Source organism: Chenopodium album, chromosome 26 (genome assembly GCF_948465745.1).
Source record: "Chenopodium album chromosome 26, dcCheAlbu1.1, whole genome shotgun sequence".
Classification (NCBI taxonomy): Eukaryota; Viridiplantae; Streptophyta; class Magnoliopsida; order Caryophyllales; family Amaranthaceae; genus Chenopodium; species Chenopodium album.
In genome coordinates, this window is record NC_137859.1 from 1,621,780 (window position 1) to 1,636,649 (window position 14,870).

Genomic DNA, 14,870 nt, shown 5'->3' on the forward strand with positions numbered 1-14,870 from the left:
CTGCACGTGCTTTGGGACCCCTCTGAGTAGGATTTTTTTTGGCTAGAGTGTCGTACTCGTACCCCACCTGAATGTACCTAGATCGATAAGATGAGTGGTTTTTTAATGGAGTTAAATGACCAAGTCTACTTGTTTATGTCAACTAGTTTAATTGGTATTACTGCATTAGTGTTGTGTCTCCATCTATCAACTACTTTAAATTTACTGTTACTTGTATTAATGTATAATGTTTGAGGCTAGAATTCATTTTAGTGTGTGTTCCTGTCATTCTTTAGAAGTTTCCTTTTTTTTTTTTTTTTTATAAAATAGCATAAATAATTTTTGTTGTTTAAATTTTTTTAGTAAACAAAATGTGTCCTTTAAAACCACTGTTCATTGTGGGATTTGTGTGGTGTTTTGGCCATTCTGTAAATCATTAGTTAATTTGGTAGAAAGTAATTGCTTTTTAATGAGTTCTTGTTTAAGTTGTTGGGAGAAATGCAAGATTATTGATTGCAATAGCTAGATGAACCAAGTCTTAAGCTTTATATCTTCATCAGTTTCATGCATCAATTTGGGAGTTGAGGTTAGAAATTAGGATAACATATTCTTGTTACACAATCTTGTTTAAGTTTATGTGAATTTGATATATGAAGGCATGTATTTCAGGACATATGTGTAATGTTAAAGTAAAATACGTACGTTACGGATTTACTTTGTATATCCTTTGTGGATGATACCCGAGACCTAAATCGAACCTTGAGAAATTTTTCTAGACATATATAGAAGTAATGTACATAGATGTACCACCTAGATTCCTAGAAGAATCAAGTAATATTTTGTATGATTTATTACTGGCTAAGTATTCATATTTCTTGTATCTATGTGATATATCACCATGTGGTGATTAGTAGTTTTTCATGGTGACAGAATATTATGGTACAGTAGGCCTTGTACTACATCTTTCACCAAAATGAAGGTATAACAGTTGATAATTACAGAACATACCAAAAGTATCTTGCTTACATGTGGTGTAGAATCTACATGGGTTCTACATAGTTTGGTGTTTAGTAATTAAGATAACTGACTAGTCAAGCTGAACACTAATCTAAGGTAGGAGGATGGGAAGCATTTTGAATGCAACCCAACTGCTGGTAAGAGCCTGTGTGTCCAACGTGCTCGCTAAGGCCCTCCACTCTTGTCTTTGCCACTCTCGGTAGTTGTACTAGTGATTTGCCCCTCCTTTGCATTACATTAACATAACCAATTAGATGAGATAGTGTAGGAATTTAGCTGTCTTAGCCTGTCTACACTATAATTGTAACATATGATCTGGTGCAAATTTTTTTGGGCATGGGGCAGGAACTCGAAAGCAGTGCCATGTGAAGTTTAGCATTGCAAAGCATGGGGGAGGTGTGGCCCTTTTATGCTCTTTTCTGATCATCCACTGAAGCTCCATCCTCGTTGATTGCTCACAGCAATCAATCTTATTCTTTTGATGCTGATGTTGTATATTCTGCTGAGTAACTTATTGTCAGATATATATACCTGGACTACCTGAGCTGAGTATTATCATCAAGTCAAGTCACAGTCTGAGTCTCAAGGTACTACTACTACTACTACTGGCTTTAATTTTGCAACAATTCATAATGCAGTAGCTCTCAAGCTTTATTAGTTTTTACTGTGTAATGTTTGCTATCAATTTCTGCAATCATGTGATGATGATTTTGACTGTTGGTCATGTAATTCATGGTAAAGCTATGTTTTTCATTTCTTTCCAGATCAATTTCTTTACCAGTCTGTCTTTGTCATTATTTATGTTGTCTGACCAAAACACATAGCAACATGGAGAAAGTGTCACCAAAAGGTTTGCCCATAAGGTGGGGCATACGTATTAAATTTGTGTAATACATAATAGCCAGAGAATTTTCTGTTTTTGCTTAAGTATAGATATAGATGATTTCTTCTATGCCGACTTATGTTATCTGGACTTGAGTATAAAGTATTGGTGTCATAGTGTCAAACTCGGCTATTTTATGCCAAACCCATTTTTTTTTTGTCCAAAACAAATTGTCAAATGTCCATATCTTTGTCTAAGAGTCGAGCTTGAAATTTAATCTAGAATATACAGAAACTTTTTGGTCTATTAATGGCTCAAATTGTAAGCTATTTCTGTTTCGATATTTGGTTAACTGACCTTGATTACATAAAGCTATTTGTGAATGATATTTCTGCACAGGATGACAAAATCCTTGGAAGTGAAAGCTACCCTGTATTTTCTGCCTGTGATCACAAGCAATGTGGGCACTAATTGGCCCATTTCACATTCCATGTCATCCATATCTTTATCATCCTTGTCTATTTAGCCAACCCCACGGACTATAAATCCTGTTCTTGTTGTCCGAGCATTGTGATATGCATCTACCACCCTTCTGTCAATTTTTGGCTGCATTATTTTTACAATAGTTTTTCTTTCATTCTTGTTTTCCCACTAATTCTTTGGAGTTATTCCTACGACTTGAGTTCTTTGTATCTTCGTTTACTTCCTTTTTTATTTCCTATCTTGCCACTGACCCAATTATTTTTGCTCAACTAGTTAAGTTGATCAATGAAGCAATAGTAAATGGTTTACCGACATTAGTTCTGATTCCTCTAAGCAGCTAATGGAATCAAATCGTTCCAGCAAGCAGTCCTCACTTGTTCCATCATTTCCAAAAGACTCCCGAGGTTCACTAGAAGTATTCAACCCATCTACTTACTCATCTAGGCCAACCAACCCAATTTTTCAGTCCCCATCCACATGGCAAAGCTGGGAGGAATCGCGAAGTAAGCTTGAGCAGGTTAAGGAGGATGACTCAAAACTCGACCCCAATTATAGTCAGCTCAAGTCTGATGAGATCACCTCATGGATGGCTCTACCTGACCCAACTCCAGAAGTCTACAAGTCCATCCCAGCAATTCCCATTTCAAAAGAGGATGATCATCAATCAAAACTTAAAGGTCCTAGTACTGCCAAGGCTGAGAAAAGGGCAGCTGAGTGGGGTTTAGTACTCAAAACTGATGATGAAACTGGGAAGCCACAGGGTGTGAAGGTCAGGACTTCAGGCGGGGATGAACCAAATCCTAAACCTGAGAGCTCGAGGAGGGAATCCGGCGGCTCAGTCCGGAGTTCAGGCGATTCATCTGACGGTGGGCTCACCAGGAACGCCCCAAGAGTGTCTGAAGACTTGAAGGATGCCTTGTCAGCATTTCAACAAACTTTTGTTGTGTCGGATGCTAGCAAACCTGATTACCCAATTCTGTATGCCAGTGAAGGATTTTTTAAGATGACTGGGTATAACTCTAGAGAGGTTATTGGTAGAAACTGGTAAGATTTCACTTCTAGTACTTTTTATTTATATATATATATATATATATATATTTTTTTTTTCTATAATTAATTATCTATCCCAATAACTGTAATAACGGAATTTATTTCATCTCATTTTTCATTGGGTGGGCCAGCCGGTTTTTACAGGGAGCAGAGACAGACCCTGAAGAATTGGATAAAATTAGAGAAGCATTACAGAAGGGTACCAACTACTGTGGGAGGTTGCTGAATTACAAGAAAGATGGTACACCTTTCTGGAACCTTCTAACTATGACACCCATCAAAGATGAAACAGGAAAAGTCCTTAAATACATAGGGTAAGTATACTACTCATAGTACTTTTGCTTTTCTGTTTATAGGCTACAAAATCATGCAAATTTAGTTACAAACTTAGCTATTGCCGACTTAACATATACTCGTACGAAGTATTTGCTAAACTTAACATCCTTGTATTAAACTTATTTTTTTTAAAGCTTCTTTTATTTAATTAATTATTGAACTTCACTTATTTTTATTTAGGCCGAACTTTAGTAATTTCTGCTGAAACATTTGTCAACAAGTTGTGGAAAATACTAGATTGAGATTTTGTTCTTCTGTTTTTAATCGAAAGGTCACCTGTTCACATAGGAGTTGAAATATTTAACAGTATATTGTAAGTTTGTAACCAGCAACACATATGCAGCTACTCATGTGACCTGTGGGACCTTAAACATATAGCCTACATAAAAAGGATCTCAAATATGCACTATCGAGTATCGACTAAATAAGCCATAATAGACAATTTCCTGTTGTGATAAATCAAAAGACTTTCCATTTTTATGTCTGCTTGTTAGCTTAGCGACTTGACAGAAAATTTCTTGTCATCTGCCTGACTTTTGTGTTGCATGATGGTGATTGAGTTTAGATATCCTCCAAGGAACCGTGTCAAACGTAAAAGGACTCAGCAGAATTATGAATATATTGATAATTTGATACAAAATATAAGCTTCAAATAAAGCAGTCATGAGCCTTAAGTCTTTATTGTCATGTTGCCTAATTCCCCAACTTATATGCCAGCATTTATGATTAATTACTTTGCTTTATCATAACGGCGATGTAAATTGGATTGTGCTTGCTGATTAGTAGATGTAGGAAAATGATAGAACATACAAAACTTATCTTTTAAAATGTATATTGAATGCTGATTTGGCAGGATGCAAGTGGAGGTGAGCAAGCACACAGAGGGTTACAAGGATAAGATGGTCCGTCCCAATGGACTGCCAGAATCCTTAATTCGATATGATGGTAAGTTTGATCCTAGAACTATTTGCTTTTTTTTTTTTTTTAACATTAGTAAATGACCTTTCAATTTTTATCATCTTAAAAAGTCACATCACAGACAACTCAGCAATTGGGACAGTTTAAAAGTTCCTACAGAAAGTGGTAAAGATCTTCGCAAGCATTATCCAGCAATTTGATACTCTCATTTTGCATTTAGAGTCTAATCAGGACTGGTCCCTTAATTGAAAGATACATTAACAACAAATTAAAAAGCTTTTCTTCTATTCTGTTCAATCATAATTATAACTTGTACTTTTTTACACGGACTTCCGACTGACCCGACCCATGTTTGGTTCATACTTCATACTTCAAAAATGTAGCTGCAATCTGAAACCTGGCTGTAAATATGTTCAGAACTGATCGTTGCTGTGTAATCAGAATTTCCCTAGGTAGTTTAATTTTCAAGCAACTTTTATTGGTTATTACTATAAGTGATCACATTTTTCCAATGTACATGCTAATGAGATTTTCTTAAGGCATGCTGTGATCATTCCTCCAATATACTCATGTTAAGTAATTATTAATAATGCAATACTGTTAAGCTTGAACCATGACAAATGCCAATATTATGACTGCAGCCCGCCAGAAAGACATGGCAACCAATTCGGTCAATGAGCTAGTGCAGGCAGTGAAAAGGCCCCGGGCACTAAGTGAATCAGGGAATCGACCCTTTCGGAGAAAATCAGGTGGTGCTGATGAAAAAGACAGATCACAGTCTCAAATGAGGAGAAATTCAGAGCATGTGCCTCCAGCTAGGCGTATGTCATTGGAACGGCTTAGTGAGGTGCCTGAAAAGAAACCCAAAAAATCTGGACGCCGTTCATTCATGGGGTACTGATTTCTTATTTTCAAAGCTATTTCTTTATAGGAAATCTTGCCATGATAACCAATGGGATCAAACAGGATAAGTGTATTTTTAAGCAAAACTTTTTTTTTTCTATCTCATATTTCTCATCCTCCTACTAAATTATAATCATGGTTTGTTGTAAGTTTGTAACATATATTCCTATGTAATTGTGCTTTAGGATTTTGAAGAAAACTAAGTCCAGTGAGGAGCCTATTAATGGTGAAGAAACTTTTGATGAAAAAGGAAGCACTGACGATGAAGATTATGATTTTGATTATGATGATCTAAGACCAGATAGTGTGGATGATAAAGTTAGGAAAAAGGAAATGAGAAAGGGTATTGATCTTGCTACCACTCTTGAACGTATAGAGAAAAATTTTGTCATCACTGATCCAAGGCTTCCTGATAATCCCATTGTAAGTTTCTTTTCATACTTTATCACTCATCCATAAGACCATAAGTCCATATCAAACATGGAAAATATTAACATTTGAAAAATGTTGTTCTACTGATTTTCACAATATGTGTTGTTACAGATATTTGCATCTGATAGTTTCTTAGAGCTGACAGAATACAGCCGTGAAGAGATTTTGGGAAGAAATTGCAGGTAGGCCAAGCTTTAGTTATTTATGAATATGATCTAGTTCCATGCTGTTACCTTTAGTTTTTTCAAGTATCAGATCCTGAAATTTGCAACTGTTGCTATTATTTGACCTACATGATCAGTCAATATGTTTCACATCATCGCTAAATTTGGTATACATTATGCTTAATACTGTTTTGCAATTACACAACTTTACAGGTTTCTCCAGGGGCCTGAAACTGATCCGGAAACAGTACGTAAAATCAGAGATGCAATTAATAATGAAACAGATGTTACTGTTCAGCTGATTAACTACACAAAAACTGGTATTCTTTACTTTCTGAACTTTGCTCAACTATACCTTCACCCTCATCCCCTTACATTAGGGTTGGGAATTGATTAGGTGGAATTTGCATGGGATTTCCTAGTGCTTCTATGTTCTAAAACACTGATTTTATGTCAATGAACTTTAAGAGGCTCAATAAGGATATTACTCTATATTCCATTCAAAAAAAAAAAAAAAAAAAAAAAAAGGATATTACTCTATATTACTTGTGCTATAATAGTTAGTTGCTTTCCTTCAGGTGACTAATAATCTTGCTGAAATGTCTGTATAGTCGTGATACCTTCAGCTGCACATAATCCTTGTAAATGAATCATGTAATTGCAAGATTCCATTTGTTTCCTGTATTGAAGCATCTTTGCCATATTGATTCAAATACTTGCATGATGTAAACTCATCCGTACTCTAGAAATAAAGTACTGAAGGGAAAACGCCTGGATTTACCAGTGTTTCTATGTAGCAGTGTATGTTTATCACTAAATCAGTTCTTATCATCTAAAATCTACAAGTATAAACCTTGGAACAAGCTTCTGTTTCCGCATCAGTTGGTAAATAAGTTGCTGATGACTGTGATCCTCTGAATTTAGGGAAAAAATTCTGGAATGTGTTCCATCTACAGCCCATGCGTGACCAAAAGGTATAGCTTTGTTTACTGCCTTCAACAATTTGTTTGTAAATTGTCTCCTACTGATTATTAATTTATATTGTCTTAAGCCCATGTCATGATTTGATTCATTGTTATTCTCCTAACTATTCCTTGTGTGTTTGTCTGTGAGTAGGGAGAAGTCCAGTACTTTATTGGGGTACAGTTAGATGGTAGTCAGCATGTCGAACCACTTCAAAACAGCATTCCGGTAGCTACTGTAACTGAGAGTGAGAAGCTGGTAAGTAATTCATATCAATTTACCCCTTCTTTTCTGTCAATGTTTAAATTTTGATTGCTCTGATTTGACTTTTAGCTGTAAGCACAATCCTCGGATTTAAGGGATTGCCCGTGCTTGCCAACTGAGGATATGGCGTGTACATATTAACATATATAATATGCATTTTTATCTTAGTTAGATACTGTAGACTGATATCAATTATGCAAAAATGGCCTAAAATTTATTATGCTCACTGTATGCAATTTAGGTGAAAGAAACTGCACAAAATGTTGATGTTGCAGTCAGAGAACTTCCCGATGCCAACAAGGTCAGCAATAGGAGTATATAGCAAGATCAATAGTTTATTTCTCTTCAACTCAAACTGTAAGTTTGACTATATAATTTTATTCAATGTCATCTGCAGAAACCTGAGGACTTGTGGGCAAATCATTCAAAGTTTGTACGAGCTAAACCACATAGGAAGGAATGTGCCTCATGGAAAGCTATTCAAAAGGTGAGAAGTAAAGGATATAATTATTTTTTTTAAAAAAATTTATATCACCCATCCTTTTGTATAAAGTTCATACTTGCAATATTACAAAGCATATAAGAATATTCAAACATACTTTTTCTGTTAATGTTTTTTATTATATTTTTTAATTTTTATTTATTAAAAACGATATTTTGTTATAGGTAACTGAAAGTGGAGAACCAATAGGCTTGAAACATTTTAATCCAGTGAAGCCTCTTGGAGCTGGTGACACTGGAAGGTCTCTATTAAATCCTTGAGTTGCAATATTCAACTATAATCTTTAGTGCTTTAATAACTGTCTCTTAACTTCCTCAATTGTCTGCAGTGTGCATCTGGTGGAGTTATGTGGAACGGGTGAACATTTTGCCATGAAGGCAATGGATAAAAATGCAATGCTCAATCGTAATAAGGTATCAAAATAATTGTACTGTATACTATGTTCAGTTATTTTGGTTATTCAATCTTTCAAGTCCAATCTCCAATCCGCTGCAAATTATACAAGGCCATGATAGACCTTTTATTATAGGATGCTGCACTACTGATGTCACTTATAAGTTAGTTATATATGTTAATGTCAAAATTTTGAAGTGCTTGCTATACTCCTTAATCCTTGAAGGAACTCGACCTTTTGACTCTGAACTCTGAAGCTTGTGTCTTGATATTTTTCCTGGTGCTCACTTTGTCTGCCAATTTTGTTGTAGGTACACAGAGCTATTGCAGAAAGGGAAATTCTTGACATGTTGGACCACCCTTTTCTCCCTGCATTATATGCTTCATTTCAGGTAAGGCAAAGCAGTTCCACACTGTACTGCGCTATTTCTGAAAGCAATATAGATAGATTTAGAGTTAGATATGGCTATTACCTGAAAGAGTTGGCTATTGGCTCCTATATTACTATACTGTAGTCTAAATTTTTTTGAATGTTTGCCACATCAGAAAACTTTGTTTGAAAGAAAAGCATTGCCATATTCATAGTGGCTTTATTCTTTGACTGGTATGCTGATTAGTTTATCTGCTACTTGAAATTCGTTTTTGGTAAAATTTGCAGACAAAAACACACGTTTGTCTGATAACTGACTACTGCCCTGGTGGTGAGCTATTTTTACTTCTGGATAGACAACCAACAAAGGTCTTGAAAGAAGATGCAGTGAGGTAAATTTTGAGTGTGCTCTCTTCTGCATGTATATAGTAGACCATGACTGATTTTACAGTTTTATCTAGATTTGCCAGCACACGGTCTTGAGAGAAGACTTCCTTATGTTCTGGTATACTTTTCCTTCTCAAAAAGTAACATGTAGATTCCCAACTTATACAGGTCACAAAATCATTATTCAAAATCTTATATTAGCAGACCGAATCTTCCTAAAGCTGATCAATTCTGTAATTTAAGCCAGATACCAACTGCAGTAGTAGACTTTGAGCCAGATTAACAAATGCAGTAATAGGCTTTAAGCCAGATACCAAATGCAGGAATAGGTGCTTATTGATTTGACTGTAATTCATTGATTAAAAGCTGTTCACGAATCTCCAAAGAGAAAGAAAACTGGGATTGGTTCTCAACAGTTATGTTCATAAAACTAAATTCTCAATTCTTTTGCAGATTTTATGCAGCAGAAGTGATTATAGCACTGGAATACCTTCATTGCCAAGGTACATGCACGATACAGAGTTTTATTTTAAAGACCATAAATATGTTTTAAATTTTCTTCTATGGGGGATGGCAGCAAATGAGACATAATCTTCTTTGTTGACTTTTAGGTATAATCTATAGAGACCTAAAGCCAGAGAATATACTTATTCAGAGCAATGGCCATATAGCTTTGACAGATTTTGATCTTTCATGTATGACATCTTGCATGCCACAGGTATTCATCCTTATGTAGTATCTTTGTGTATGTGTGTTAATGAAAAGAGATCAAATGTAGAACAGTTTAATATGCTGCTTTACTTTTGGGCATTTTGTTATATGATTCAGTTCTTTGACTGCTGTTTGCAGTTGCTTCTTCCAGAAATCAATGACAAGAAAAGGCAAAACAAGGCTCAACAGAATCCTATATTTTTGGCTGAGCCTATGCGAGCATCAAATTCTTTTGTAGGGACCGAGGAATACATAGCTCCGGTATGTGCTCTTTAATATTATGATCTAATTTCCTCATAGCAAATGTGTTCTCTTGTATGTGACAAACATGTGTTCAATCTGTCAACTACAACTTAACTATGTTTTGAAGCACTTTGAGTCTAGTCATAACTCGTAATTGAAGTTTTCTAGAAAAGGAATCCCTCATTCAAAATTTGTTGGCATGAACGTCTGTCTCTCTGGGCAAATGTAAATGTAATCCTCCCACATTATCTTTACGACTTGAAGGTGAATAACGTTCTTTTCTAAATCGAATGCAGGAAATTATCGGTGGGGCAGGGCATACGAGTGCAGTGGATTGGTGGGCTTTAGGTAAGTTGCTTTTTTCTGAGTCTACATAACTGTATCCCTTGTGCCTAAAAATAACAGTTTAGCTACTCGAAGAATTTCTGATGGATTTGCCCAGTTGTTGTCATGCCAGCATTCATGCCCATTGTTCTCTACAATGTTGTACCTGTCTTGACCTTTTGCATAGTGCAATTTTCTATGGAGAATGCTAATTTGCCTTGCACCATAGTATGCAAATAAAAAATTAGCTTTCGCTTCCCTATTGCAATAGCCAGTTACAGATTTGAAACCTGTTTCTTTCTAGGAGTCATGCTTGATGAGCTATTTTGATGCTTCATATTCATTACTATTTTATTGTTTTTGGCTCTTAGGAATTCTTATATATGAGATGCTTTATGGGTACACACCTTTCCGTGGTAAAACAAGGCAAAAAACATTCACCAACGTGCTTCAAAAGAATCTAAAGTTTCCATCAAGTAAACAGGTAAAAGCCAATCTTTAGAACTCTGAACTTTAAGTTGAGAATTGAGAGCATGACCTAACCAACAATCAGTATTCTGATGTCTAAAGAAGTCAAAATCTTGGTTTATGTTCATCTAGTGTTTCTTACACTGGAAGAGCCTTATTGAGTGTACTTTTGCTAATACTGATGTATATGCTGCAGGTGAGTCTCCATGCAAAACAGCTGATTTATCAGTTGTTGCAGAAAGACCCCAAGAGCAGATTGGGGGCATTTGAAGGTGCAAATGAGATAAAGCGACATCCATTCTTTCGTGGAGTCAATTGGGCTCTTGTTCGTGGCATGGTAAATACGCGCTGTCCTTTTTTTCATATATATATAATGTATATAACCAAAATCATGCATGAGCTCTTAGTGAAATTAATCACAAAATATACCTAAGAATCAGTTTTCCTCTTGTCATTAGACGTAGTACACAGTACTATTTTTATGATGTCTAACAATAAAGTCGGGCTGTTTTTTAATATAGTAATGATTTATAATAAAATGCCACTAATTTAATTGACCAAAAGATAATAAAGCTTTTGTAAAGGGCCTCTTATGTAAGTCACGTCACACTTAATTACGAGGGTTTGAGACAATACGACAACTAATGATCTAATTCAAACTGCTCTAGGCCATCCATGTGCTATTACTAATTACATCAATTTTTATTTCTTAGTGTGGTTTGCTGTTTCGATATAAGTATACGGAGTATATCTTAAATGTGGAGTGAAATTTTCGCAGAAACCTCCTGAGCTTGAAGTTCCATTCTCCACTGACCCAGAGAAGGAAGCAAAAATCATGGACCCTGAAATGCTAGATCTCCAAACAAATGTCTTTTAAGATCGAGGATGCTTCTTTCAAGAGCTTTGTATGTAATTTTTACTTCTAGAATTAGAAAATGAGATCAAAATTGCTCATTGAATTTATGTTCTTTTGCTTAGCTTCTTTCAAATAATATGCTTTTAGAGGGAAAAAAAATGAGATGTGTTTATCTAATATCTAAATATCTTGTAATGTTTGTGGTGATTTGTTCAAATTTTTATATCTAAGGTATTTATTTGTTCAATTTTTAAGTGTACATCAAAATTACACTTTTTTTTTTTTTTTTTTTTTTTTAAGAAAAGGTAGCTCGCACTTGCATTAAATCAAATTAAGTTCCGCCAAAGTTAAGAGACTTTGAGGGAAAGAACCAGTACAAATATGTTCATTACATTTGTTAGTATCCCACCTAGCGACATTATGGGCAACTGTATAGCAGGTCCTCTTAACATGAGAAATACTACAATAGTTGAAATCAAAGCTATTCCTTCTAATATCCTCATACATAGTTAAATAACAATTTTATTTCGTTCCATCTTTCCTTAATAATAATTAGATAAAGTCATGACGAGTCGGTTAGGATTTTGGTAAAGGGAATTTGTAAGTGGCTATCGTATTGTTGCCAAAAAAAAAAAAAAAAAAAAAAAAAAAGTTTCCATACATATCCAAAACCTACTTAATTCAAAAGATTTATCAAGCAAGACTATTCAAGAATGTTCCAGTGTATCTCTTCTTGAAATCTTTGCTTAATTCAAGAACCATATATTTTCTAAAAATCTCAATCAAATTTACTCAATAATACTTAATCTCAATTTCCTCTGAAACAAAATTTTGCAATATGGCTAATTCATACACAGAATTAACTGCTGGACAATGCTCGCTAGTTATGTTAATGGAGTCTCAACAACACCTTGAAGAGCACATAAAAGAAAAGGATGCTCTTATCATTGAGCGCAACCAACACTGGGATGCTATCAAAGCTAATGCAACTTCTAATGATGTTAACCCTAAATTGATTGTTGATTCTTTGGAAGCGTCGAAACTGTTGACTGAACAGATTGCTGTATTAGACAGTCGTATTAATGTTCGTAATTTGATTGAATTTACTTACATGGATCTTATCGTTGGTGCCCCTAAGTTGATTGTTGATTCTGTTGCTGCTGCTCGAAAGGCTAAGGAATTTAATTGGTATGGCATTGCTCGTATTCCTCGCAGTCTGGATGATGCTGTGGTTGCTCAGATTCTTGCTGAACTCGACCAACTTCGGCACGAAAGGTTTTAGCAATCGTATGTTTCGATGGATATTAGTATCTTTTGCAGCGAAAATAACAGTTGGATGATGCATTTTACAGAATGTCTTTAATTTTTGTTCCTCTTAGATATTGCTCAATTTAATTGAGTTATAAACTAGTATTAAACTTGGTATCTTTTGCAGTGATGATTTTGTATTGTTTTATAAATCATTCATATTACCTGCCCTTCAATAATGTATGGTTGAGTTTTGTTTTGTCAAGGGTAAAACAGCCTGCAGTCCTGCACCTCATGATAATCCTTTATACTGCATTATGATTCCTTTTGGTAAGGACGATTCCTAACTGAACCTATAATACCCTTACGTTTCTTAATCCACCTCTTAATTGATCGGACATTACTTGTGTATACAAAGTACTTCCGCCGTTTTGCAACACACATTTTTTCACAGTATTTAAGAAATGTGGGCCTGTGGGGTGCATGAGTGGTTGTTAGGACTTAGGAGTTTAGTGGGCCATGTGCTTTAAATAAGAAATAATATAGTGTTACCCTAAAATAATTTTTCAGTGTGTTGCAGGAAAAGATTGGATTCAGCACAAACATAATATAAGGTTACAATGTGCTTAACTTTTGAAACCAAGGTAATGAAGGCATCTTTTCTAGTATACAATGGGAGTTCACTTAGAAACATGAATGTATCATTAGGGAGAAAAAGAATATATGAAACTTGGGACTTGATTGATTTACTTATCGTAATACTGTAGTAATTATGCTAATAAGTCAGAGTTTAGTACTGGTATAAGTATTATCCAAGCAAAGCAACTTATGTTACATACGTACGTAGCGTTATAATATTCTGCTGCTAGGAATAGAATCAAGAGCTTTTTGATACTTTCAAGCAAGGAATGAATCTCAAATTTTAGATTTCTGTAGTATAAATGCAACATGAGTTAATTTAATTCCTGCACTACTGAACACCAAAGCCTGTGGACATCCAAGCTATAATCATGGTGATCCATAAGCGAGTTTTCGCTGCAACAACTTTACTTTATTTACTTGCAATTTCCTTGGACTTCCAGAGTATGATGTTCGTAAGAGGTGAACAGCAAATGAAGGTACACAAATCTATTAAATCAATGCATGTTTCTTTTGTTTTGGACTTTTGGGTATATATGATATGATTGGCTTTTGCCGTTTTGGCTAGCAGGGGAACTGCACCTATGTAATCACCATAGAGACTAGCTGCATCAAAGATGCTGGCACGTCGAATCATATCAGCCTACGATTTGGAGACTCGAAAAGCAACGACCTTTTAGTGCACCCCCTTAACAGGAGGCACATAAAATGGGTGGATAAAATGGATCAGAGTGTCTTAGATGATGTGCCGAGGAAACCATTTCAACCTTGCAGTGTGGATGATTTTCAGGTTGATGGACCCTGTGTGGATACGGCCATCTGCTACTTGTATCTGAAGCTAACAGGAACTGATAACTGGCGGCCTGGTTTTGCACAGGTCCGGGTTCTGGATGAGGCTCGTTTCAATTCAGATTATTTCTATTTTCGCCGTGATCTCCCTAGGCATGTTTGGCATGGTTATGACTTGTGTGACAGAGAGGTCACTCATTTTGGGATTAGGCACAAAAGAAAAGTTTTCGATTAGCTTATATATTAGTGAGTTGCAAATATAGTGTTACAAGTAAAGTAATTGATCATGCAGGATAGGCTTCAGCTTTGCTATCTACCTTGTTTGGATTTATAAATATGAAGCGTATAATATGTGTATGATAATCTCATCTTCCTTTTTGTATTATATGATATTAATTTTATGAAATCCTAATGAGTAGTTTAAGAAAACTATACACACTTTATAATGTGATTGATGAGTTGATGATGTATACTTTTATTTGCTATGAAGCCCATTACCACCTCCTCAGGCCCATGATCGATATTGGGCCTGTTGGCCATTAGACCACAAAAGATAATGATATCTACTATTGCTCATTGAAGTTTTTTTTTTTTTTTTTTTTTTTTTT

The 14,870-nt window shown here is 35.3% G+C and overlaps 2 protein-coding genes across 3 annotated transcripts; both read left to right on the plus strand.

Moving 5' to 3' along the window:
* The first annotated feature begins 1,205 nt into the window (after positions 1 to 1,205).
* Positions 1,206 to 11,833, plus strand: LOC145617398 (phototropin-1-like). Of its 2 annotated transcripts, XM_081672097.1 has the most exons (23): positions 1,206 to 1,583; positions 2,576 to 3,346; positions 3,484 to 3,666; positions 4,542 to 4,633; positions 5,248 to 5,500; positions 5,695 to 5,932; positions 6,053 to 6,123; positions 6,319 to 6,425; positions 7,030 to 7,079; positions 7,222 to 7,326; positions 7,574 to 7,633; positions 7,730 to 7,819; positions 7,999 to 8,075; positions 8,163 to 8,247; positions 8,539 to 8,619; positions 8,886 to 8,989; positions 9,438 to 9,487; positions 9,596 to 9,702; positions 9,834 to 9,956; positions 10,235 to 10,286; positions 10,634 to 10,746; positions 10,927 to 11,067; positions 11,509 to 11,833. In XM_081672097.1, exons 2-23 carry the CDS (start codon positions 2,643 to 2,645, stop codon positions 11,605 to 11,607), a joined length of 2,985 nt encoding a protein of 994 aa, XP_081528223.1. In that variant the 5' UTR covers positions 1,206 to 1,583; positions 2,576 to 2,642; the 3' UTR covers positions 11,608 to 11,833. The 2 variants fall into 2 exon arrangements, with proteins under 2 accessions (XP_081528223.1, XP_081528222.1); XM_081672096.1 differs by lacking the exon at positions 1,206 to 1,583 and having other exon boundaries at positions 2,552 to 3,346.
* A 1,988-nt stretch (positions 11,834 to 13,821) lies between these two features.
* LOC145618605 (embryo-specific protein ATS3A-like) lies at positions 13,822 to 14,623 on the plus strand. Its single transcript, XM_081673381.1, has 2 exons — positions 13,822 to 13,952; positions 14,045 to 14,623. The coding sequence occupies exons 1-2, from the start codon at positions 13,845 to 13,847 to the stop codon at positions 14,495 to 14,497; spliced, it is 561 nt and encodes a 186-aa protein (XP_081529507.1). The 5' UTR covers positions 13,822 to 13,844; the 3' UTR covers positions 14,498 to 14,623.
* Positions 14,624 to 14,870: the final 247 nt, after the last annotated feature.

Excerpts from the sequence above, each read along its gene's own strand:
- LOC145617398 (XM_081672097.1), top strand. The coding sequence starts at position 2,643 with ATGGAATCAAATCGTTCCAGCAAGCAGTCCTCACTTGTTCCATCATTT. Across the intron at positions 7,820-7,998 it reads CATGGAAAGCTATTCAAAAG|GTAACTGAAAGTGGAGAACC; the intron begins GTGAGAAGTAAA and ends ATTTTGTTATAG. Across the intron at positions 9,957-10,234 it reads CCGAGGAATACATAGCTCCG|GAAATTATCGGTGGGGCAGG; the intron begins GTATGTGCTCTT and ends AATCGAATGCAG.
- LOC145618605 (XM_081673381.1), top strand. The coding sequence starts at position 13,845 with ATGGTGATCCATAAGCGAGTTTTCGCTGCAACAACTTTACTTTATTTA. Across the intron at positions 13,953-14,044 it reads GAGGTGAACAGCAAATGAAG|GGGAACTGCACCTATGTAAT; the intron begins GTACACAAATCT and ends TTTGGCTAGCAG.